Genomic DNA, 27,696 nt, shown 5'->3' with positions numbered 1-27,696 from the left:
GTAAATTGCCTGGGCACTTTATAATATGCCAAAACATTTGATAGCCAATTCAATTGCTGTTTACAAAATGCCGCGGCAAATTGAAGTATTTAGTTCTTTTTCTTACCACGCGAGGCGCTGCTAATCAAAACAAGAAAAATGGCGTCGAGTCGTGGTGTTGTGATACAGAAGACAGTGCAAATTTTACGTATTCAAAGGACTTTTCACAAAAAAAGACATTTATTATACTTAGTGAATTAAAAATATTTTACGATTCACAAATAGGAGCAGTGAAAAAGCTATGGAAAAAGGAAATAGTTTTTGAGGTTATCCGGCACGTAAAAAACGCTAAGGTGACAATGGAATCTGGTGCTCGGACTGGTGGAGGACTGCTGCGGAATATTATTGGTTTAAAAAAATATTGTGTTGTCTTCTAGACTTCTTCTAGGTATAATTAAAATGTAAGACTTAATTAAAGGACTGACTATCGAAACTTATTTTATGTCATAGTTTTATGTACCTACCTATAGGTACGTCAATAGTTTAAATTAGTTTAGTGTCGTTTTTATTACGAAAATATTTTAATTACTTTAGGAGTAGCTAGTATTTTAGGTTTGTCTTACCTGAATAGATACCTACCTGATTAATTAAGTCTGATTTGTCCAACATGTGTTTTATGATGGTCACCCTATTGCAACAATCATAGTCGAAACTTTATCAATTAATGAGTCGCCAATTTGCCTTCGGCATTTCATAGAACAGCGAGCGTTTGTAAACTGACGACGCCGTTTGTAAAATGCGGATTCATACAATTTGCCTGCGACATATCCACCAAGATGAAGATTGCACTATTTCAGTCAAACCGTACGAGTAAGTAGTAATATCCGCGTCAGTCCGTAAGGTAGTGCTTGAAGTATTAAGGTAAGCTAATAACAGGGTGTCTATGTACAGATAAAGGCACATCAGGCTAAACCCTCTAGCATCTTATGTACTTGTAATTAGATCGATATTGCAACAAAAACGTGAAGTCTAATGTGCTGAAATATTTTTAGAATGGGATTAATCCTTAACCTGTATAAGCACGGGCTAAAATCTTTCAAATTCAGGTTTTTACTTAAACTACTTGAGTTTGAAAATCAAGACCTTTCAAAGTTCTAACAACAATACACAAACAGTATACAATTTCATAACCGAGCCAAAGTTCTTACGGTAAAAGTTTGTTCTGAATTAGTAATACTCAAAGCACAGCTGGAGTTAGCTAGAAAACTACTGAGCAACTTTAAAAAAATAATGAAAAATATAGTTTGAAACCATTTTTGATGATGATGAAAAGGTAGGTTTTATTTATACTTAATAGCTGTATTTAGTTACTTGTTTTATGAAAAAAAAAAATTCGTAAAAGACAAATTCGTAGTAGAGCTAAAGAAGAAAATGTCTCCGAATAACTAGTGACATCTACAGAGATTTGTTGTGAGTAACGTGTCTCCAACATAGAGTTGTGGATTCAATGGGTCCCATTCGAGGTCCCGAAATGGTTCGGGTTCAGTGATTGGAACATAGAGCGACATCTACCTAACTCTAGCCAAAATAGCTGTCATAGGACTTTGGAGGCTAGTTATTCAGCTACCAGAAAGGATATTCGCTTTTTATAGCAAGCTCGAAGCGTAAATAGTGTCAGATGATTAGCTAAAGTAAACGTATTCGTTTTATTAACGTAGTAGGGTAGGTGTGTTGTTACCATGATAACCATCGACCTTTTATGTCGATAACAAGCCCTCGGTCATTGCTTAGATGGTTTGATAAATCCATTAGATCGTTTGGTAGAGCATATCCCTTCTAGCATTATCGATAAGAAGGTATATTATCTCGTTTGTTGGAAACCTTTTCGTGATCAATGTCTTAAACATAATGGTACTTACTCGTATATTGCCAACTTTTAAAATTCTTTTAATTAGTATTTTTATGGGTAGGTAAGAAAAGGTGGTAAGGACGTTACAGAGGAATATTAAAACAATATTTTTAAGTAAATTTTATTGAGTATTTTCTGGATAGAGATAATAATTAAATATTTAAAGCAAAATATTATGACTATTGTCTAAAAGTATTCAGATAAAAATATTTGATCTTACTACAGTGAAATAAATCTTCATGCAACTGTACAAACGAATTATAATCATCTTACTAATAAAATCTAACATTTGACGCAATACTTTTGGAAATTCTTTAGATTTTTTTTTGCGAGGAAACAATCGACACCGTGTATTAATAGTGAAGGTATAACATGTGAGAAATACAGAAATACGTTTGAAATAAAAAGCAACCACGAAGCCGAAGACATCGCTTCGTTCAAGTCCAAAATATAAAATAGATATTGTCGACGTCATTCGCATTTGTTGTTTACAGTAGTATAAAATGAATAAGTGCACATTAATTATGTATACACACAGTTAAATTAGCACCTAATTTGTAAAGCAGTACCTACTAAGATTTGCGTATCAGATATTTTCGTTTTACACAAAACATTGAACATTTATTTTTATATAACAAACCATTTATTCAACTACACATTGAACTGACAAATGCATTCTCTATCAAAGATTCGCTCTTCAAACATGTCCTCAAAACTAACGACTCATTTAACCACCTTTCATGAATTACAAGTATGGACATAGATCTTGCGTGCGACCATATAACGATGCTTCTACATTCTAATTACAGTAGATATTGTTTGATCAGCAGAAAACTATTAGGAGAATTAAATACTTACAGATACGTACATAAAATACTAATGGCAATCACATTCAATCTTTGCCTTAATATATCATTCTAAACACTACACCTAATGATTACCTTATTGACAACATGTTAACGAAATTTATCGATGATGATTTGTCATGAAGAAAAGTTTTTGTAATAAAAGTAATTAAATTTAGGCCCGTAAAATTAAAGATGTAAATTGATGTTTACCAATATTACCATGCTAATATTTGGATTTCACTTATGTATTTTTTCAGAAAATGGAATACACTGCTGTTAACCTTACCTAAAAGAACAAAATTATTAATTACTTCATTTACGCCATAAAATTAATATGAACCTACAATTTATACAACAATTTGAAGCAAATTGGTTTATTATTATTACCTTATTTTCTTGTATTTTATGATGTTGAACTAATTAGTTTGTGCTTACTAACTTTTAGAAAACCATAACTTTTTGTGAGTAACGGAACAATAATGACGCGTTATTTTCACTACTTAAAATATTTTAAATCTTATTTAGATCACTTTACATCTTATTTTTGCTAATTAAAGCTATCCCATCAACTTCTCAAAATTGTGCTTGATCGACATAAAAGCGCAATGGTGCAACATTAACGAGTTCAGACCAGAGCCACACTTCCATTGTAGGACAAGCAAATGATGTGACCCACAAACTACTTGTGCTAATCTTGCATTATACCTTCAAAAGGCAACATTAAACACATACGAATAAAGGTGACAATAAAGTAGACGTAACAACGTCATGAAATCGCAAAACAAAAACTAACTTGTACTATGATTCTTACATATTTTATTCACATTTTAAGCAATTACATTTTATTATACCTACCCTTAACATTCTTCCGATATGTTCCCAATTCTTTCAAAACTCTTTCATGGATAGTAATTGACAATCGCATATATATTTAATACTATATGTCTTAGTACAAATTATGTAAGTATAAAATTGTTATTAAATTCATAAGATACTTTTCACTTAAAGCATTATTAAGCTACAGATTAAGTGTTGTTGAAGAAACTATTATGCTATTGTCGACAATAGAGAAAGAAAGACACATTTTTGATCGAAGTATTATGAAGATGATGAAATTCTGCTACGAAATAATTAAGTCCCATTCAAAAAGAAAGTTTTATATGTAGAGCATAGAACAACTTTATAACACCTCTTGGGGCGTCAAATGAGGACCGTAATAATTCTTAAGATACTGGTTTATAGCCCACAGATGTAAGCAATAACCGTACTTTTTGTGGTTTTGTATTTAGTTTAACAAAATGAGAGTCAAATCTTTTCAATTTGAATAGGACTAATTTTAACAGATTTTATAAATCAGAATTAATATTTAGAAATAACAAACGTAAAAATAATAGTATGTAATATAAACCATCATTTATAAATGAACATTGTAATTTACTGTGAATTTTTCGAAGTGAACAAGAGATTATCACTAAAACACAATGTTGAAATTCGCACAAATAATTATAATGTTCATGGCAGTGGAATGTTCAGCGATTCTCTCCGGAAATAGTTTTGAGCCAACACATTCAATAACAATAAGTGGTGTTTAATTCTAAAGTGTTTTGTCATAACAATTTACTTGAATAAGAATATAAACGTACGTACGTAGGAAAGTCTATTTTTGTTCAGAATATTGCGTCCTATTCATAAGAAGGGATATTTACAAAATATACTATTTATCTGTTCGAAGTCATAAGAATTTTGAGTTCATAAGATTCTCAAGTGGTACGAATTTTATAGCATCCTAAATAGTAGTATATATACATAAATAGGTATATTGATAAAAATTTGTCTAACAGTATACGCTCGACTTTCATTATAATAATATATTATTTATTATATTATAAATCTCTAAATTCTCGCTAGGATAAAGATATGATTCATTTACTTTGCTATTTAAGCAGAGGCACACTTTGATATGTATGGTGATAAACCCATGTTGTGTGAAAGCATCGCTTTAACAATCAAAGCTGACATTTAGTTCCCTAACCATTACACATTACATTACACACAAATCTAATCATTGCATGTTGGATTACAGTATCAAATTTAGCAACGATTTAATTCTAACTTATCATAAAACACCAAACATATGAATCAACTAGGTACAGGAACATTTTAAACTAATCAACTCAATACATTCAACGTGAACATTTAGAATAAAATCTTACAATGTATAATTATACATATATTCAGCGTTAAAATTATCATTATTATACTTTAACAATTACCCGAGGGCTCCTATTAAAAATCACAAATAAAACTCTACCACGACAAACAATCAATAAAAACTTTTTCTTATTTTAATACATTTCATCCATCCCTATTTACGACAAGCTTTTCACAGGTCATTTTAAATTTCGCATCTTTCTAGTACAAAGTTTTACTTAATTTATACCAATAACGTTTTATCAAGCATTTTATGTAGAAAATAAATGAAGGGGTACCTTGTACATTCAAAACTACAAAATTATGATATTCCAAGGAATATTGTTTTACTTTTTGATGGTCTAATAAATTATCTTATTAAACAACAAATTAATGTAAATATTTTAATTGAAATCAGATATCCGAATCCTCAAATTTCACCAATGCACAGTCAATAATTTTTAAATTCCAAATGTCTTTTTGGATGTATTTAATTTATCCGATTCAAGAAATCAGTTAAAATATTTTCACATTGTTACTAATTATTCAACTTTAAAATTAAAAGCCTCATACAAAATATCATCACATAACACACATTTTTCTACTTAGGTCTAAATATTTCACTGAATGTTTTTCAAGCATATGCTTGCTCACAAGAATAAACTGTGATCAAGTTTACACTGCGACTGTGGTGGCGAGAGCAGTCAGCATCAGGATTGGCAGGGTGGTGCCAGCGACGCTGCTGTATGGCCCTGTGACGGCTCGGTCACACGGCACATGCTCTAATTCTGTAAAATAAATAATAATAACACATTTTAATATCAATTTACTTAGTAACTCACTCACACTCAACAAAGAAAGAGTGATTTCTGGATTAGGTAGGTAGGTACACTGAAATGAAATTCCTGAAATGTTAGGCCAATGATAAACGAGTTTTCTTTAATATTCAATTAGGTTAAGACAAGAACATGACCTTGATTATTAATTAATTAATGACCTACATCATCATCAGATCATTTATTTTCTAGTGCGACCTTTTGTTTAAAAGAGACGAGAGGGTGGATTTTTCCTACACACATTCTTTAACGTGTCGTGTTAATCATTAATCATCTAATCACGGAAAATATTAGAAATTTTAGCTCAAAATAGAATAAAACATTTTGAATTGGACACAAAAAAAAAATCTTTGCACACTAACCATTCAGCTTGTTCAAGAAGTCGTTCCAGAAGGCGCACGCCGAAGCCCTGGGTCCGCGAGGGCCGGCAGGTCCACTCGTGCCATCAGCAGTGTACGTGTAGTAGTGTGGCGAAGCTCTCGAGTACAGCGGCCACTTCTCGTCAGGTTTGTGAGGTTTTCTGAAAAAGAAAAGTTAAAAAGTTTGTTACTATCACGTTTTACTTTCTATACATACTCGTAATATTTACTTCGTTAGGTAAGTGTGTAACTTGAAAACTCAGCTCTAAATAAAATTCATGAAAACATGCAGAAATTACGTAATTTACGCGAGTACATTGACTGCTTTGAAATAGATTACTAGATTACCAAATTCCCGTAAAAAACAAATAAATTACTTTTCAATAGACGTCCCGAGTAATAACCAACACATAATCAACTGATACTTAATGGTGCAAGTAATGCGGAAAATTGTCACCAAGAAGTGTAAACGCCAACTCGGTTACTTTCTCCTTCCCCGACCGGTGCGTCACCCATACTTCGATGTGCGGGCTAGCACTTCGACTTGGACAATTTTCCGCATAGTGTACTTACGCCATAACATCCAGATGACAAACATATCCCTGTTCTCCCCATTTTGGAAAAAAAAGTATACGCAAAAGAAGATTCTTACCCAGTTAAAGCAAATCTAGTGAAAGACTGCATGATGTGAGCTGCCAAGTCACGCTCCCTGGTGTGGTATTGCAGAGACATGTTCAACGGGTGCCCGAACACATACTCCATCTCGTCGCCGTGCATGACCCCCATCCATTCGCCCCAGAGACTCGTGCTGGTACGCTGTAAGAGAGAAATTAAATTGGTTGTTTTAGAACTTTAATAAAAAACTCATAAAACTCATTTATTTTTGCAAATAGGCTTTTAAAAAGCACTTTTACACATCCCAATATTAACCCTACCACTGCTTCGGGACAATAAAACAACATTTTAATGGTTTTAGTTTTAGTTTAAGTCGAGATAGGTAAATAAATATCCATCGAAAAATAGCTGTTTTGTTTGAAATACAATTTTATCAGAGTAAAACCGGCATAGCATTTTTCCAGGAGAAAAGTGGGAAATGGTATTTAGGTTTTACATGGATAAAGGAATTGAAATGTGAATCCCGAGCAAACACGCTTTTCCTACAACTACGAAAAATAAACCAAGTTAATTTACTTAATGCCCACCACGTTTTGTTTTGTTATTATTAACTTAGTTGGAGAAGTTCTTTCACAACTAATAACGCTGAGTAACGCCGACGCTAAGTCTCAATTCGTTATGATTGTTACGCCTACGATCAAAACTTTGATGGATGTTTTCAAAAGCAGGAGCTGACCTTTGGGCTATTTCAATCATTTATTATTCTGACACATTTTCTGTAAAACAATGTGCTGAACAAACTGTTTTCTTCTCAAAGTAAGATCAAAGTTTTTTGTTAACCTACGCATTATGTCCATTTGTAGATGAATTACCAATACGAAAATTGATCAAATTACCCAGATATATTACAAAGTATCAGTTTTCCAAGAAAAAAAAGGTCATTTATTTTTGCGGTTTCAAGATGAGCCTAGCAAAACAATTATTTGATATTATTCGCTTCGCTTCGTCTAAATTAGAACTTACGGCTCAGTAGATGCTAATTGTATGCGTGTTCATTAACACGACAGCAATAATTCTGTAAAATCATGTCCCCTCGGGGAGTATAATGACAACTTCATCGCTGCAGCGTACATCAAGTGTCAGAGAGTCAAATCCCCGAGGGTTCAAAAACCTCCCTTAACATAACACTCAATGTAAAACCTTGGCAACGGTTACCACCGTATTTGGTAAGGTTTTAAGTGAGCCATTGAATTAAAAGCGGCTGTTAGGTACGCGGCGTCCGCTTAATAATGCAAGCGGCCGGCTACGTATGCGTTGTCATGCATGCTATGACTACGTATGTAACACACTTGTGGAAAGGTCAGCCCACATTTATGTAACATCTTGTAATACCCGCGAGATTTTAAAATTTATTTTCTGTGGCCTCCCTAAAGCAGAATTGGGGTCGTCTTTCAGAGCGGCGTTTAATTAATAACGCGTTACAATTTGCGCGGTAACAAGATTGTGTTCAGATAATTCATTATTGATTTACACGTTTTGTTAAGTTCTTATCATGAAACAAAGGAAGTAAATTATCATGGCTCCCTTAAATTCAAAATATGACCGACTCTACAACTAGGCTAGGTAGTAGGTATGTCTAAAAATATTTAGATTGAACAATCAGAATGAATAATTAAGTTCAGTCGGTCAATATCAAATCTTCTGTGAAGAGAGCAAGCTAAATAATTTACATACCTATAAATGCTCCTAAAAACTGTCCCAATCAATACCGGTCGCTGGAAATAGGCGGTAAAATTCTAGGTTAAGTGGCGCGACTGTCCATTTGCATCCGGAAAAAGTTTGAAAATCCTAAATGTTATTTCGTATTTTCCAAGCGATAGAGAATAGATTTAACAACTAATTGAAATACGCTAATACGAGTAACTAACAGGTTAACAAGTAACATCAGGGGCAAAATATACATAGTTTTATAATTATGGTAATTTTGTGGTACAAGTTAGTCACACACAGGATTAGAAAATGTTGAGCTCGTGAACCTCACTACTGAGACGGCTGAAAATAAGTTTTTGTATCTTACTAGCTTTCTGCCCGCGGCTTCGCCCGCGTGGAATTTTGTCTGTCAAAGAAAAACTTTATCGCGCGCGTCCCTGTTTCAAAAACCGGAATAAAAACTATCCTATGTCCTTTCCCGGGACTCAAACTATCTCTATGCCAAATTTCATTAAAATCAGGTTAGTGGTTTAGGCGTGAAAGCAAGACAGACAGACAGAGTTACTTTCGCATTTTTAATATTAGTATAGATAGATACTAGCATAGATTACGAGTAAATGTCAGTATATGTTGCATAAAATAATTATACGACAGGTAGGTATGTAGAAATAACAAGAAAACTTGAAAACTTCACTGTATGTATGGCGATGTCTTATATCGAAATAGGTCACTTAAAGGTTTTTTATTTGTACTTACTACTTAGGTTTTATGAAACGTATAAAAATAACTCAAACTATAAAAGACCACTTACGTGTCATTAAGTATCCTAAATCCGTGTTGACGATAAATCACAGACAGACGTCTGTTACAGACAATTTATTCAGAAACTAGGTGACGTGATGACAGAATTTACGTAGGTTTAGTTATTTTGGGGAGTTTAATACTTAGGTAGGAATGTCAATTGTACTAAATCTTAATTTCTGGAATGAACATAAACTTAATAGGGTTTGGTCATTCCTGTATGCAAATAAAAGCCTCGCGGTAAAATACATTGATATGAAAATTACTCATAAAGATTTTGGTTTTTAAATTATGTAATTACCTAGTTACTTAGACAGTCTTTAGATTTGGATTTTGAGCCTGCACAGACACATCCTCTGATTTAAAAGTATGAAGTTGCGAATATAAAAATAAATCTAAAAAATCGAGATGTTCCATAGCGAAATAGTCCAGTGTCTCGAACAGAAATGGAGCGGCGACGGGTCACAACCCAAAATAGCGCGTTGTTAATCTGTGACCTTTGCCCCGGCCGGGCTGACCCGCGCCTAATTTATTAAAGATGCAATCATTCGCCGGCCTGCAGCGGTTCACTTTAATTGCTATAATCTTTTTTGTACCTACATTAAACACGACAATGATCGGCCCTCGTACTGTTGAGGGTTTACTTGAACGCCGTAATTACAGTCGTTTGTCCATTCGAAACCCCAAGCCTGTACCCGAATAATGGTAACGTTCGTTTCAACGGTTATTTAAGTGGGGGTTATGTGTAGTACGTGGAATTGCGTTGGCAAAACATTAATCAAATTATTTTTGATATCGGTACTGTTTTATTGGTCTGATTCCTGTGTCGGTGTTGTTTGATTAGGAAAAGTTTAAAAATTATTTTTAACACTAAACCAATATTATGTACCATCTTTAGTTATGTTTTTCAAATAAAAGTATTTTTATTTTGATGAAAGTCATTTGATACGAACAAAACTTTGCAAACAGAAACAATACATCTCTCATCCGCGCATCCTTTATACCCACCTTTCGCAACGTGAGAAAAGCTAGAGAATCGCGTGTCGTAAGTCAAAAATTCAACGTTCCTTTTATTATTCATTGCGTGATAAGAAAAATAGCCCCCTCCGTTGCTTGTTTTGGTGGCTCGTGACCCATAAAACGTCTCGGCATCGCGGCCCGTCTGTCAAATCGTTACGTCGTCGCTTACAAATCGCGACGCTCCTCTAACTTCCTGATTTATTGTCCACCATTTATCTCATTTTTACCATATTAAGGTCGTTTGTGACACTTTTTTCGCATTAGCGCGACTTACCGCTTCATTCCATTAAGCAGTCGAGATCAAACTTATAATTTATGGCCGTTGGTAACGCGAGCGCTCGAACCACGATTTCTTAGGAATTAAGGCTTTATCAGACTCTTACTGAAAATATTATTTTTCGTTCTTTACACGACTGGAGAGATAAGTGCTGTTTCAGTGTCTCTTGTGAATAATAAAAATTCAGATGAAGAACTTTGATGTGGAATAGAATACTTATTACACACATTACATTGTAGTCTGCCTAATATAAATAGCCAAATAAATAAATCTTTGGACATATCACAATTTTGCGCATGTCAAAACAAGCATTACATGCGAGGGACAATCCCAACTAATATTATAAATGCGAAAGTAACTCTGTCTGTCTGTCTGTCTGTCTGTCTGTCTGTCTGTCTGTTACGCTTTCCCGCTTAAACCTCGCAACCGATTTTGATGAAATTTGGCATAGAGATAGTTTGAGTCCCGGGAAAGAACATAGGATAGTTTTTATTCCGGTTTTTGAAACAGGGACGCGCGCGATAAAGTTTTTCTGTGACAGACAAAATTCCACGCGGGCGAAGCCGCGGGCGGAAAGCTGTATTTCATAAAAACCATTATTACATTAGGTGCAGAGAGGTAACTCAGTTAAATAAGTTTCACTCCCTGTTTGACGGTTTATAAAAAGCTTTACGTAAAAATTGAATTTCCTTTTGGCCTCGAATAAAATTGATGATTAAGGAAAGATTTTGTTTGTTTGATCAAATGGGATACTGGATTATCAGCTTTGTCCAGATTCCCGAAAGGTAATTTAGTAAAGATTTTTCTCTGTATTAGGTTTACAATAGCAGAGAATCGGGTAATTTGTAGAGATTTTTCGCTGAATAGGTTACATTTACAATAACAGATAATTGTATTTGCCAGCTCTTTTGGGCACTCGAATAGTGTAGCTATCTTATTCCATTAAAATCGTAACGTTTCTACGTTTTAAAGTTAAGGCTGCAGAGACCAATGTCGAGTTTAATGTTAATATAGACATTCCCAAGCTAGAGCACCCTCGTCATATTATGGAGAGAACAAAAGCGTTTTAAATTTTAATTAGACGGGAATTTACAAATTATGACACCATTGTGCTGGGGGCTTGACAACAATACATTAAATTTTCAAATAAAATTAAATAAGACAAGTAAGTTACATTTTTATGAAAATTATATTAATGCAAAGCTGATAACTCGAACTACTGGATGGATATGCCAAAATATGGCTTTCAGTTTCCAAGTCTTATAGAAAATTTCGGTGAGATTTTAAAAAGCACTTTTACACGTCTCTAAAATTAAATAATTTTGAACATACCACTTTTGGAATAATGCTGTGAAGAAAATTAAAAGTTTGCACGAACATTTAAAAGCTTGTGGTAATTTAATTATGACTAATCATTAAACAAAACTGCGAGTTCGTGTAATAGGTTAATGCCGTTAGTGGTTGATACTCTACAAAGAAAAAGCATACCCTACGTATAAAATCAGAGTCAATGAGAAAATATAAATGCAAAGTCTCACTGAGTCGTTTCTTTGCTTATCTTTTCAAATGATCATTTTATTTCCCAGAGGAAAAAAATCAATAGTAACAAAGCATCACTCGAGTTGGTACAATAAAGCAAGCTGGATTGAATCACAATGGAATACCCAGGAGTGAATGGGCCAATGCACAATGGTGGACGATGCAATTGTGACGTTAAAGAATCTACGTGGCCTATATGTATATTTATTGCACCAAAAATGGTTTATTTTAAACCAAGAAGTTTTATTTTACACAAACACACGATTATTTGTGGTTACAATACGCTGTGACGTCATGACAAACGATAAATTGATTTCTCATCCAACGTTCGTGACGTCTTCTTCTTATTGATCATCATCATCATCTCAGCCAGAGGACGTCCACTGCTGTACATAGGTCTCTCCCAATGCTTTCCATGTTGCCCGGTTGGTAGCAGCCTGCGTCCAGCGCCTTCCAGCTACTTTTACAAATATATTACATAATATCGCATTTTCGTAGAGTATTAAGATATAATTGACCTCTAGAATAGTTAAGTACCTACCTAGGACTAGGTATATAAACTTTGGATCCGTTAAAATTGCGCGTAATAAAAGCAAACAAAATTAAACAATGATGAAAGAGGATTGCTATCGTTTTCATCAAATTGAACTGTTTGACTCATCATAATATTACGGTAGAGTCTAATAATGTTTGGCGATTACACTCATTTTCCCTAGAGAGCGATCCGAGCCATAGAATTTGCAAATTAAATTTTACTCGGTAAACAAACGACGAGGTTTAAAGACAAATAACAATCGTTTTAACGTTTTGTCTTTTCCGTACTTATGAAATTCTAATATTCTATTTTACCTTTACTCAAACGAGTATAAATTATCTCTCATAGCTAGACGAGAACAATTACAGATATTTGATTGGCTTAACAAATGATCTATGCTTCCCTTTGTAATTAAATTTAAGCTTGATCGAGCTTCCATTGGAAAAGATACTGAAACGTTTCCGGTTGAGTTCCTGAGATTCGGATACCAATTACAGAAAAGCATTATTACGTAATTTTGTAGGTATGATTTTCTTTATAACCTTTGCTGTATGATGAGGACATAGGTTATAACAAAATCATGATATCACGGATGCCGGCTGCATGTCATTTTTACACACATTAGGCGGTTATCACACTGCGCCGCGCTCCACCGCGGAGCGCGTGATTTCATACAAAAAATCCCGCTGTCAGTGTGAAGTGCCGCGCGTGTTTTCTATACAAACCGAGGTACTTACATACAATGATTAAATCTGTCGTCCCGCGTACTGCGGCGGAGCGCGGCGCAGTGTGATAACCGCCTTACTCTTGTTATAATTGCCAAACATAATCGAAGCTAATCTAATCTAGCTTCAAGTAGATAGGTAGGTACTACGACGATTTATTTGAAATAATCTGTCAAATAAGAACAAAAGATAATTTCCAAATTCAAAAGTTTAAACTTTGAACGTTTGTAAGCGAGCTTTGTCAATATATTTCAGAAAAAAAGTGTTTTCGCGCACCTACACGAGTGGGAATTCCAATTTCTCTTTGACCCGCGTTTCTGGTTTGGGGCGAAAAGCGAATGTTGCTGGCAGCTGTCTGAAAGAGCCCTCGTGTGTGCTTCGTTAGCCAAATTAACGTGTTAGCCTGGGAACGGTTTTCAAGTACATCTTCGTCACAGGAATGCCTTTTTGGAGTGCACTAATACTTTGGTTTCCGAAATTAAATTAGGTCTGGAGCTTCGTACCATTGAAAGACATACTTTTTACCCGACTGTGCTAGAAGGAGGGTTATTATTAAAATTATAAGTATTAGCACAGAATAATAATAAGTACTAAGTACAGAAGTTTTACTTCGCGAAGGTATTTAAAAAAATGTATGCTCAATGTCATTAACAATATGGTGTAATTTAGCTTGTCTCAAGAGTCAAGCAAGTTTGTCAGAAGTTTTGTTGACAAACGTCAGTGATCGGTACTGCGCCGAAGCTATAGGGCTGACTTCGGTAAAATGATGTGACGTGAGGTGCCAATCTGCAGAAAATGGCGGAGGAAATACATGATTTAGCATGAATTATCATGAATAATATTAACTACTTATTTACCTCTCAGTGTCTTGAGGCAACTTAAAAAAGTACATTCTGTGTTTTTATTATTATTTAGGCAGTTAAATACTGCACAGTATTTAGTACACCATTTTCTTTATTTTTTTCCATCATACACAAGAATACGCGTGCGTGAGTCAATGTTCGCTCGTATGTGAGGCCTTGTCGAATAGTACTCTTGTAGGGGGCAATCGTGCGTGTTTTGTTTTCGATGTAAACTCACGGAGATGAACAGGCCTGGTATTAGTTTATTATTTTCAGGCGATTCTTTGGTCTGTCTCAAAATAATTCAAGTTATTTCATATTTGTGACTGGCAGTAATTTTGCAACTGGAGCACGATCTATTGTACGCTATTGTACTCGGTTAAGTGCCTAAATCTCTTGTGTGGTCTCCCTATGATCCTGGACGAGTAGGTAATCCGTCACAGAAACTCCATTTTATCCAAAAACAAAGCAACGACTAATCATATTTGTTAGTTATTTTATAATGATAAAATTATTTATAGTTATGTAAACAAAATTGTTAGCAGCTATGATATATAAATGAGGATTTTATATTCAGACAAAACATTCAAATAACCAAAAGCATTATTATTTTAACATGCCTCTATGAAAAAAGTCCGAATCCGAACTCACTCAGTCTCTCAGCGGGGCTTCTTTACCTAATCCGTTATTACATTTCCCGGACTTTAAGGCCAACTCTTTTACTCTTAAATTAATTTTCAAGTGCACTTTCAAGTAGTACGTACCTACCTACTTTATTGACTTTAGTAAAACTTCTTAAGGTTCGGACAAACCAACGCGTGCAGCGATGGCGATGGCGATGGCGACCACTGCGCGTGCAAAAGTTGTTTCACACTGCCGCGACCGCGATGGCCGTGGCGATGGCGATCACTGCGCGTGCAGGTTGTCACTGTCACCACAACTGTCACGCATATTGTCAATCACGCCTATTCGGCAAAATGGAAACTGAATTAAATTATTTGTTTGGAGCTTTTGATGCAATTGAGACAGTGGAAACACGTTTTCACTCAAGTTTATTCAGGCGGCCATATATTATAGATGGACTAATTATCTGCTATACTCTCGACTCTCTGAAGCACAACATTTATAAAAATTTTGCTGCAGTAATGCACTCGTTTGTAGTCCCTAGAGCCCTAACAATACCTTTTAATTAGATTTAAAGAAAGGTTTGATAGGAAGGAGGACTGCACTAAGGCTTTCTTGGCCTCAGTGGGGGAAATGAAACACAACGCGGACGGTTGATATCTGGTTTATTACTGTTATGCTATTGCTATATACAAGATTTACATAATGTACACAATTCAATGTGTCCAGTCCAATGTGCCGTCGGTGTAGAGTGCCTACGGTGCACGTTCGTTCAGGGTTCATGGGCCAGTCGGCTAGCATGTTGTAGGTCGCGGTCGATGCTGACGTGCTCGTACAGTATCCTTGTGGGCAAGTGAGATTATATCCAATTCATCTTTTTCCTTGAGGGAAAAAATTTGCCCCCATTACCTTTTACCATTGTCGTTCTTATCGTTAAATCGCACAAAACTACACAGAACTCAACACAACATCTATCAAAATCAATTTTCATTTTCATTTTTGGTGCAACAGTCATCTTGACATTTACTTTTTTTAAGGCAAAGGAAATTACATTATGCACCCAAACCACAGAGTACATAATAGTCCCAATATCTTTTTTGTCTTCAATAATAACCCAAAAATACAAAAACACATCAGTTTTGATCAACTAGGTGTTTCTAGTGGCACTAAATTAATGACTGAGACGTTTGATGACTTTAATTAGGTTTTTATTTATGGCATAGGTACTTAGAATTGCTCTAGGGCCTTTGAGAAAGCTGCAGACATGTACATTCTCAATTATTTTGTTCTGCAGTTATTATCCCAATTTTATTTATGAAGTTGAAGAAGCAGGTTCTCGAGAAAACTAAAATAATTTGTTTATTTCCAAAAAATAAATTCTGATATTGATACTTTATTCTAAAACCTTTTTATTATTCAAGTAGGTCAGACTAGTGGTATGTTATGAATAATTCATTTTTAATTGTGTAAAAACTTTTTAACAGATCCTAATTACTATTTATTACATCGATTTTAAAAAACAGAAACGTCACAGTGACAAAATATGTCGCGATGATCGCTGATCGCTGCGTGCAGACGCTGCATAGATCGCCGCGACCAATGACAGGACGCGTTGATGTGAACACATCGCTACAAATTCATACACGCTGTCTGGTCGCCATCGCCATCGTCATCGTGCACGCCGGCTGCACGCGTTGGTCTGGTCTAACCTTTAGGACTAAATTAAATAATATGAGTAATTGGAGCAGCAAAGGATTTAATGCCTTTCTCAGAGGGATACAGGCACAATAGAAAATTAATATGAAGCCAGTAATGTGCAGTGCTCTACATCAGATCTGTAGCAAAATAACTGCAATATTAGGCTTGCTGTAAAGACCACATTTATTACATTACTTACAACATCAGTAAGATAGTTGGTAAACCTTATTTGTTTGATATTCGCTAGATTTATCTATTTCTCATTTTCCCTTTGCAGAAATGCGAGATTCAATTTCCAGTTGCAACACCTTACACGAACAACACAAAGTAGCAGTGTGTTAAAATACTACTTTTAATTTACTTACATGGGTGAAATAGTAGTAGTAAACGTCGACCCCTGCGTCGGATAGTATCTCGGCGAAGTAGTTAGTCGGACACACGAAGAAGTAATCGCCCACTACGTCCGCTATCATCTTCTGGTTCAGATATCCATCAGTAATCTCCTCCCAGTCTGTGTACTGAAATTGTTTTAACGCATTAGTACAACGCTTTTTTTAATTAATGAGCGAGAAAGGTCTGGATTTGATCAAATTCACAATTCTGATTAATTTAAATATTGTCTGCAGCTGTCTAAGAAGTTTCAAATAAACTTAACTACTTTATCAAATTATTTTTTAGAATGAGAATTTAAATAAGCAACAACATCAAAATAGTTTCAATTCAAATCTTTCTGTATTATCTTGCACAAATTGTATAGCAATACAATGAAACAAAGTTGCTTTTATATTCATTTTAAACAGATTGCAAGCGCTGTGCAAAATATGGGGTTGATACAAAGCATCAGCAAACAGCGTCTACTTGAACTCGCAAGCAAAAACTTAATGAACGCGCTCGGCTCGCTTTTAGTCGTTTTAACTTGTGGCTGGGAACTGATGACCGAAAACCGATGTAAATTTCCAAATTGTTTGTGTTGTGGGACTTTACTAACGCTGAAACGTGTGGCTTGTGTTTTTAACATTTTGTAGCTCTTTTTGATGGATTTGAATTATGTAAACTGTAGGTTTTTATTAAACTTGGCAAATTAGCATTTATTTATTTTTATTTATTTATTTATTTATTTATTTATATTAGGAAGACCAGGGTTTACATAATTGATTATTTTACAGTTAATAACTCTTGATAACCACTTATAGGTCCCCACAGATAGAATTGTGGTGAATATTTAAAGAAATTATAAAAACAGATAAAATTTATACGATACACGATACACCTAATGTTGTAATAAAGAGATAGTAATTTTACCATTTTAGAGTTCCCGTTACCTCATATTTATAATAAACAACATGATAAAAAAAAAACTTACATGATAGGCTTGAAAAAAACGCTCGCTCAGCAGCCGCCTAAGCGCTGGTATGCTAGTATAGAATAAATCAATATCTAGTTCCTTACTCAGTCTGTTAAATCTGTCGCCAGCACGCCATATAAAGCTATTCTGTCTATAGTTAGTGGTCGCCTTCGGAAGAAAAATAAGTGGATTAAATCTCATGGGCCTTAGAGGCGCCTATTTAATTTTGAACTTCCATTGCCAGTAGGGCAATTTAATCCATCTTGAATTATCATATTAGAATACTGAGATTAGCTTCCTTAGCTATCTCGCATATGAATTTTCTTATCCCTAACATGAGAAAATTTCAATTACTTACTTCCAATTTTGTTGCAACAAAAGATACTTTAATTATTTTTGATCTCTCTGACAAAACAAAATGTATTTTATGTCGAATATATCATAGCACGCATTACACAATTTGTATTTGTTGATTGAGTACACAAATGCTTTCCAAATAATATGGTCCCACAAAATTGTCGCTCGTAAACAATACAAAACGTTCAAAATTGAACAAATGACAACCATTTACCGTAGCTGGCGGTAATTTAAGATGGGATATCCTCTTTAACGTTTCTTGGGAACTCATTTTAAACTAGTTAGAAGTAGTTGGGCTGCTTGCATGTGATGCAGGCTTAAAAGGTTACTCACGCTAAGTAACTTAATACCTGGGTTCATTGGTTTTAAAGAGAATTATTCTCTTACTACGAGAGGATTTTGATACTAATACCTACAAATGTTAAGAATTCATAGGTACAGTAAGTAGCTCTTTAGTAACGCGCCGACTTCTTATATCATGTGGATTGAAACAACTGACTGATGACAGACCAATTAGATCGAATCTTAAGTAACATTACCTCCGAAGCACGAAATCTTATTTCTTCGAGATAGAGTCTCACTTTAACTGGACTCCGAGAGAGCCATCTTAATAAAACACACTTTATTAAACTGTGATTTTAATGTATTTTTTGTAATCTAATGCAAATCATTTTTTTTTGTGGTTTAATATTGTTGTGATTACATTATCTCAAAAATCTTTCACATATTATATTACGTAGAGTCCACCATTATTTCATCTGGCCATCCTTTCAAGATAGCATTACAAAGAGTGTTATTGTTATCGTATTACTTTGTCAAATCTCGACTGTAGCCTTTTTCTTTAATTCAACATTTCAGCCTTTCCGATTTGGTAATGGTTCATATCGGATTCATAAAAGCTCGTGAAACGTTATGAATTCTTGATGTCCTTTCTACTCTGCAGATAACATAATATTTTTCTACGGCTAAGCAGGTTGCGTCTAAGGTCATTATATTTTAAACTTCTGATATGGATTTACTGTAGTGCTTTAGGTAACTCGTATATAGGTACTTTTATAACTAAACAAACAAATAATTCTATCAAAATATGTTTTGAATTTTCGCATGTTTATTTTTTGGACTTTTCTTGAGTCTTGCAATTTATAGAAAATCTCACACAGATAAATAAGATACAAAATATACTTACTTGAAAAACAATAGCTTCCCTCTTAATCTTGGAAAAATCTTTGAAGATAGTATCGACGATCTCTAAAAACTTTTCTCGTTGAAGAAAACTAGGTCCATCCTTCTCAAAGTAATCTAGGAAATCGTACAGCAGAAAGTAGGTTCCTGAAAAGGAAACATTCATTTCATTATAACTTCAGTTAGTAAAGTGTTCAGTCAAAATAATTAGCAATATGAAATAATAATATTTTCGTTGGTAAATAACTTGAGGCAACAATATTGTTTGCTTGTTCGTGTTTTTCCAAACTCCTCGTAATTTTTAGGCTGTATTTTTTATGTTTTACATTTCCACGGCTTCTTGTGAAACTTTTCCGCGGTTTTTGATGATTTGGTTTGCGTAAGGACCCTTTGAAGATTTCATTTGATTTGTTTACTCAAGAGTTATACTGCTGTTAAAATTAATTTCGCATTTTTGATGTCAATATAATATTTCCCGAAAACATTGCATGTAAATTAAACAAGTCGTATTTGTTAAAAGTTAAGAGCAATTCAAGTCGTTACTTTAGCTTTTGAAAAAACTTGCGCTGAAAAAGTCCCATTCCGGACTTCACTATTTTGTGATTATTTAGGTAAAGTTTACGTCTATATGGTGTAACCTTAAAAAGGGTCAGAAAGGTCAATTAGTAGTTAAGAATAATCACATTATTATAATGTCCAAAAAATTAGATGCTAATCAAACAGGTCGGCGAGTAAAACCTAGTAATTGTCGTAGTTATTTTCTAGACGGTTGGCGGCACGAGGTCAGACTACACGTGGTCTGTTTAACCGAAAAGTCGTTTTAAATAAATAAATGGATTGTTTCAACAGTCCAAAGTGGACTAAATTATTGATGATAATTACCCATTTGGCCCCAAGCTGGTAAGTGGAATTATGTACTAGATGTTTAGGTAGTAAAACATATCTAACGAATGCCAGGTGTCAATATTTCATAAAATGTTATATTTTTTTACCGTTAATAAAACTTAATAACAAATCACTAAAGAGGTACTACTTACCTACTTCATTGTTTTGTCAACCTAAACTTGATATCAATTTATAAAAAATCATTAATAAGCTTAACATTGTTAGGAAAAGAAGAGAAAAAACTACACATATTCTTGCTAGAAAATAAACTAACTACTACATTAAAGCCTAGAACTATCTGCCAACTCGTGTAGATCTCTTGCAGTACAGAGTCAGACTTAAAAATTATGTAGGGTGAGTTAAAAGTGCATAAAAATAACTTTTTTTTACAATTTACAACAGAAATTAAGATATACCAAGATTCCACGATTCATGAAAAGTACTTTTATTATGAAAATTATGTTAATTTATAAATCACATCATACCTTCCTAATCTAATTAAATGTTATCGTTTTACAATAGCCAGATAGATCTCCTATGTCACGTATGTATCAAGTAGTTTATAATCGATAATATTACTTGTATTGTATGTAACTAAATGCTGTGACAACATAATTGTTGCGCTGTTAATTACACTATTACAATATTAACATGACATACAATTAATAATGATGGCTTTAACGTAATTGAATTTGATTGCTAGATTGCCGCTAAGTGTTTCAGTAATTAATTAATTAGCGAGAATATCTTGGTTGAAAAAATTTAAAGAATACATTGGTGTTTTGCCTTAAAAAAACTATCATTATCATCAGAGATCAGGGACTATGTTTAATCACTCGTAATTATTGATTCACTGACTTTTATGAAACTGAACTATAGCTAAAAAGTCATCCTAATTTAAGCACCTGCAGTTTTTTTTACAATAAAAAAAATACTATTTATTTTTTCATGAAAAATTATAAAGCTGTCCTTAGTGCGGCCCAGGCAAAGTGCGGAACCATTCGCAAGCTCGTGTAGCGAGGCCAAGGTCAAGTAGGCTGTGAGACGAGACGTACAAATCGTTCGGTGACATCGTATAATTCACTGTTTATCCTAACAAACCCTGTTTTCAATGTCTACGGGATTTATGATAACCAATTCTCGAGAGCTTTTGATTTATACGATTTAAGAGCTACTTATTTTTTCTGTGCTTTCATAAGTAAGATTTCTCGTGAAAGTAATATTATTTTGTTTGTTGGGAAAATGGGACGATAATGAACATCTCATAGTTGATACAAATGAACAATTTATATTTTTGAATCACTGAATTCGATCAATAAAATGATTTGGATTCAAAATCGCGATCGATTTGTTAAAGTTCCCAAGTTACGATTATGTGTTTTTTTGAAAAGACATCTCTTGATATCCAAAATAATGTAAGGATTATTTTGTTTAAAACATCGCAATAGGTAGGTACTGTTATAATAAAGTCTTAACGCAACAAAATGCAAAGTTAATTTGTAATTTAAAAGCTTTTTGCTGTTTTTGCTGTACATGGTAATAAATGCATTAGTTAAGTTTTAAACTTATTTTATGCACGACTTGAAAATTCTTGCTATGAAAATGTTTCGATGGTAAATACAAACTTATACTTACTCATATTGTAAGACGCATTAATAAATTAATATTTCTTATGTAATAAGTTTGCTCGTTTGGTCGTCAATTGTGACAAAATCAACCTTACAATCAATAAATATAAAATGGTCGCACTCTTGACATAACTACGAGTGTTTCTAATTGTAAAATGACCTACATACGCTTCTCGGTGACAATCCGAATAAATAAAACCCCAATAAAGTGAAAAAGTTAAGAACACTCGTCTAAATTCATTTTTACGAATCTAAACAAAAAAATACCAGGTAGCCAACGAATGCGAGGAAAATTGTTCGTCGGAAACGGGAAACGGGAAAATCTTTTCGTGTTGAGGATCCTTATAAGACAGGTACATCTCATCGCTACCGTAAAAAGGGAATAAAGTGAAACCCCGGGACGCGGAATGTAACAAGGTGTCTCTCTGCAACTTAGTATATCATTTCAACAGCATGACATAACGTAATGTGTAAGTAAACATTTAAGCTTGTTTTCAAGGAAATTAACACGTTTGTGCGTACTTTTCGCTTGAATTTTATGTATGTGTCTATGAGTGATATAAAAAAAAACTTTTTTGTTTTACAAACGTAATAGGTAGATACGTAGATAATATTTTGTTTTAACACTTTTTTTTAATATCCTTGGACATTGTACACTGTCCCATTAATTTAAATTAAAGGTGTTTTTTACATTTAGGAATATACTTGTTCTTCTTTTATCGTGTGGTTTCTTATAACTTAGGTGTCAACCTTAGTGACGAACCTAATGAGCCATAGACGTTTGACATGACTCAATGAGGGTTTGCGCGATTGAAAAATCCGCCAGATGGCAATACGTAGACGCGACGTCCAAATGCTGCGTGATTGGTGGATTTTGACATATCTATCAATGTCATATCAAAAATGTATATTTTATAGTCTAAAGACCAATCTCTCTTAACACTGGTTTGAACAAGGTGATTTTATACATAGATTAGCTTCATGGCTAAATTTCGAGACTGAAGCATAAATATGCCTTTCATCACGTAATTATACCTGTCATCAGTGTACCTACCATGAGTTTACGTTAGGTGTGCTCGCTAGCGAGAACGTCAAAAATCTCTATGAAGATTTTGTTTCTTGAAAGTAGCCACTAGGGGCGCTGCACAATATGTCATACAATTAATGTCATTTTTTTACGCAGTCGCTAGCGAGCACACCTAACGTAAACTCATGGTAAGCGCACAGATATCCTCAAACTATGTTATCGTTCAATTTCAATATCGCTCACAAAATATTTGCTTTAAACTACTTTCGCATGAATAATTTAAAGTTTGAACTCCGAGCCATTACCGCAGCTTTGAAAACTGTATCTAGGTATCTCCTAGCATAAGATAAAAATGTTCAGTAAAATTTTGCTTCGACAAAGATTTATGCTTTGATAGCAGACGTTTTAATACAATAGAGTCAGACTAGAAGAAAGAACCGGTGAAAGATGTTAGATTTTTCAATACGCATATTGAAGAAGACACGAATTGATTGGTTCCCCATTAGGATAGTTGGAGAATACTATTATTTAGTTAGACTTTAACTATTTGTGGTCATTTTGACTAATCTAGTTTTCCAAACCAAATGTGGAAGCTCTCGTGAAGTTGTAGATTGTCTTCTGTGTGTACCCTAAGTCCTAAGCGTGTCTGTAGATAGTGGAAGGGTTTACTACGTTTGGACTGATCCTACTACCCTCATATGTGTTATGCGCCGGGTGGGGGGATGCGTGGCAACAGCCGGGACTCCGGGGGGCGTGCCGGGAGCACCTAGCTACGTGGGCGAGTCTGTAGTACATGGTAGTACGAGTAAGGCTACCCACTGATTTGATTATACGTCGTAGTAGTTTCATGTTGATATTACTATTTATTCTGTACCGTTTCTAGGAATTTGAGCAACGTTGAGTTTGTATTTAAATTATATCAAGCGTTTGTTTACGTTTCGCAGAAACAACAGGTTGTTTGATGTCATGTTTCAAGATGATATTTGATTTCAATCTGGGCGAACTGGTGATTTATTTATCTAGAGTTTGAAAACAGCTAGCAATACTAATGGGTAAATTATATGTTCAGGGTATAAACGTGCAATGATAGTTTATGAGTAATAAATGTGAGGTTGCCCTTATCCCCGCGGCGTGGTATTGTTGTGTCTCGAGTTTGCGCAGGCGCGACACTCGCCGCGCAGAGACGGCCAGACGCGGCCTCGAACTCTCACCGATATTGATAAACCCTAAGCCTTTATGCGTAGTGGGAATTACACGATACGGCACGGTCAACTTTCACTCCCCCTAGATTCAACAGCCAGATATGACGAAAGTTTTTCATCAATATAATATTGATGTACACGCGGCAAATATTTTCCGAAACTTTCAAAAGGTCCAAACGCGTTAGCTTTATCGCGTTACGTTGACAACGTCCATCAACGTAATTCAATTTGTGGTGGCATGTACGATATACTTTATAATAAGAAGTCGCATTAACTTGATCGACAAAAACTTACCTTCGTCTTGATTACTTCCAAGAAGCACTTCGGTATTATGGAAATTGCCTTCCTTCATCATCGTATCGGGGTCCTTCGGCAAAAACACGCCGTCGACAGTAGGCGCTGACGGGAATCCTAATATACCGGTGTACGAGTTCCATTGTTGTACAGAAATGGTCTTAGCGTCCACGCCGCGCATACAGTCCATAACCAGGCTAGGGTCAACGGCTAACAGAGAACTGTTACAGTTACAATCGTCCACTAAAACCTTGCCGATATCTTGAGCTCTCTCTCCTGTCATCCAACTCCAAGGAGCATTCAAAGTTCCGGACTGTAATATTCCTCTCTTGAACAGACCTTTCATTTCTGGTGAAAGCATGTGTAAACTTACGCTGCCCCCACCGGCTGACTCCCCAAACAACGTTATCAATTCTGGATCACCGCCAAAAGCGCGAGCATTATCCTTAATCCAACGAATGGCCAACTGTTGATCCCACAGACCCATGTTCCCAGGAGCTTCTTCGCTTCCCGATGAGAAAAACTTATTTAGATACAAAAACCCGAATGCACCAACCCTATACTGCATGGAAGCAACTATTACATCACTGGAAGAAGCCATAATGTCCGCTTTATATAGGTCAAGTGTCGCTGTGCCGCTCATATAACCTCCGCCGTATATCCACACAAGTATTGGCACTTTAGGCTTCTCAGTCAATGGTTTGTCCTGGTGGTGACGGACTCGCAAATGTTGCGGTACCCATATATTTAGATAAAGGCAATCTTCTGATATGTTTGTGTTAGGATTCCACATTTCTTCACCCTCAAAGCCAGGGAAGTACTCATACCTTTCCTGATAACAGCTGTTAGGCATACTGGTGGCTTCAAGGACGCCATGCCACGGATCTATTGGTACGGGCTTACGGAATCTGAGGGGACCTAGTGGAGGTTTGGCGAATGGTATTCCTGTGAATATGTGAACCTCACGTCCCATTACTGTTTTGGGGTAACCCTTGACGAGGCCGCTCTTTGTTTCAACGATAAGGGGGTCGCTGTGAATGTTCTTGGGGACAGGGCTCGTGGTGGGCGTGGTTTGCGTCGTGGACGTCGTGGTGTCATGGTGGTTGGCCCACGAGCGGCCGCAGGCACCAGACACAAAGAAGCACAGCAAAAGTTTTGTGAACACAATTTTTCTGTTGCAGATCATTTCGATTTTTTTCACGTACGTCACTAACGAGATATAACTGACTGTAATCGGAAGTAGTCCGCCAGCTTAATGAGGTTCTTATTGAAGCACATTTCTAATTTCACAGTTAGAGTTGCTTTTTGTTACGTGTTTCAGTACCTGAAAAAGAAAGAAAACCATAAATTAGATCCATCCACATTCAATTACTAGTAAGTAAATCTAGTTACTTATATCTAATTATCGATCTGTCACTCAATTAGACAAAAAAGTTACGAGACGAGTAAGATGACCAATAATAGTAAAGTTTTCAGGTTGTATTAACGCCATATTTTCAAAAATATTAATAATTTGCCAATAAAAAGAAAAGAGAAAGTGCCTAATATTATTGAACATGGAATATTTATCTGTGTATTTTATCCTAAGTTTGACCATTTCAGGGCTCTTTTTGTACAGTTGAGAGTTGAGTAAATGTCACAACGTTTGTCAATATTAGACCAACTGTTGGGTGTTCGCGATATGAACTAGACAGGGATTGTTCCTGCTCTAAATTCGAAAGACAATAGAAACAACAACGCGTTGTTAATTAAAGTTGGAATGTTGGTAAAACAGATTCTAATAGAAATGGGTCTTTTGTTTGCTTTCTAAAGTGGATGAATGTGCTCTTTCTATTCATATAATAAAATACTGTAAAATATTCAACTGTAAGTAAAGATCTTATTGTACCAACGAAAATCTAAAATACAAACTAAAATATAAGTAGGTACACATTCTTATTTGATGTCAAGAAATCCTTACAACCTGGATCTACATGAACCCTTGTCTACTCGAAGGACATAGGACAGAAATATAATTGTAAAATAATTAAAGCTGTTTAACCGAAAATTCAACTGGTTTTAATTTAACGTTAATGTAATGTCGTGAAACAAGTATATTGCAACTGTGTAAAGTGGAATCCACGGCAGCTAACACTTTAACATTTAATCCTCGCTCACCCCAGCTATCCCATGGGACGCGAACATTGTTAAAACCGCCTGCGAATTTAATCGGAAGAATATTGGAGGAATGTGCCATGAAATTAAACTTTAGGTAAAAATAAATGATGGTCGCAATAATTTGGTTTTAGAGTTGGGGAGTCAGAAATGACTTTTCGAACTCTATGAATATGATATCACTGTAAGCTGGTAGCAATGACCTCCACGTGCACAGGATAGGTAGTTTTGTAAAAACTGGATGCTCATGATTTTGTAGCTGAAAAAGCTTTCAGCTTCTACAAAACTTCGGCCGTTAAGAAAAGTCTATTACTATAATATGTAGGTATTACATCGTTCAAGTTTTGACGAAGTTTTGTTTTCATGCCTTCAGTAAGTGCTGTAAATGATCACTATACCTACTCGTAGATTTTTACCCGACTGCGCCAGAAGGAGGGTTATTGTTTTAGCGATCAACGTTTAATTTTCGATGTAATGTAATTACTCGATCGATGACACTTGCTATTGATTTAATAATCAATGAGTAATGACAGAACCAAACCACGTTCTGTTGGAATCCATTACCAGGATTTAAACATAAACAGTTTTACCGGCTTGGAAATGGTAAATCAATCACAATCAAACGTCGCTGTCGTGAGAATGGATCGGTTGTGTAATGCTTTGAGCTAGTTCAATATTTGATGGATTAATAGAGATGTTGATGTTTCCAATACGAGCGAGTTGTTTTTGTTTGTAAGCCTACTAACTACCTATATTGTTAAAGGTATTCGCCCGCATGCTGATTATTCCATGGACAGATTGATTTCGAGAAACCAATTTACATAATTTAGGTATTTAAACAAAAGCCAGTCTTATTCTACAGATGACGATTATTTTAGCGCTCTATATCAATAATTGTGTTGCAAAGATGTGACAAATTAAGGCTGCGTTGCACCATCTTACTTTAACTTTAACAAACGTCAAAAGTCTGTCAAACTCCATACAAAAATCACTGCTCATAATTACGGTTAGTTATACGGTTAAAGTAAGCCTGGATTTAAAATTACTCTCAAAACCAGTATTTGTTACTAAACGACTATAGCCGATTCGCATTCCAAAAGAGTGCCCTCAATTCT

At 35.0% G+C, this 27,696-nt stretch overlaps 1 protein-coding gene across 1 annotated transcript; it reads right to left on the bottom strand.

The window, feature by feature from the left end:
• Positions 1 to 2,201: 2,201 nt before the first annotated feature.
• On the bottom strand, positions 2,202 to 25,745 carry ace2 (acetylcholinesterase type 2). The gene is made up of 6 exons (XM_028323002.1): positions 24,428 to 25,745; positions 19,396 to 19,538; positions 16,873 to 17,025; positions 6,774 to 6,937; positions 6,125 to 6,282; positions 2,202 to 5,714 (listed from the first exon to the last, which is right to left on the bottom strand). Exons 1-6 carry the CDS (start codon positions 25,611 to 25,613, stop codon positions 5,602 to 5,604), a joined length of 1,917 nt encoding a protein of 638 aa, XP_028178803.1. The 5' UTR covers positions 25,614 to 25,745; the 3' UTR covers positions 2,202 to 5,601.
• Between the last annotated feature and the right edge of the window lie 1,951 nt (positions 25,746 to 27,696).

Source organism: Ostrinia furnacalis, unplaced genomic scaffold, assembly GCF_004193835.3.
Source record: "Ostrinia furnacalis isolate ACB-3 unplaced genomic scaffold, ASM419383v2 OfSCF0587, whole genome shotgun sequence".
Taxonomy (NCBI): Eukaryota; Metazoa; Arthropoda; class Insecta; order Lepidoptera; family Crambidae; genus Ostrinia; species Ostrinia furnacalis.
This window is presented reverse-complemented; position numbering and strand designations above follow the sequence as displayed.

What these genes read in the sequence shown, in the direction of transcription:
- ace2 (XM_028323002.1), bottom strand. Translation starts at nt 25,613, where the DNA reads ATGATCTGCAACAGAAAAATTGTGTTCACAAAACTTTTGCTGTGCTTC. An exon ending in TGGAAGTAATCAAGACGAAG is followed by an intron (nt 19,539 to 24,427) that starts GTAAGTTTTTGT and finishes TTTCCTTTTCAG; the next exon opens with GAACCTACTTTCTGCTGTAC. An exon ending in ACTACTACTATTTCACCCAT is followed by an intron (nt 6,938 to 16,872) that starts GTAAGTAAATTA and finishes TCTCTCTTACAG; the next exon opens with CGTACCAGCACGAGTCTCTG.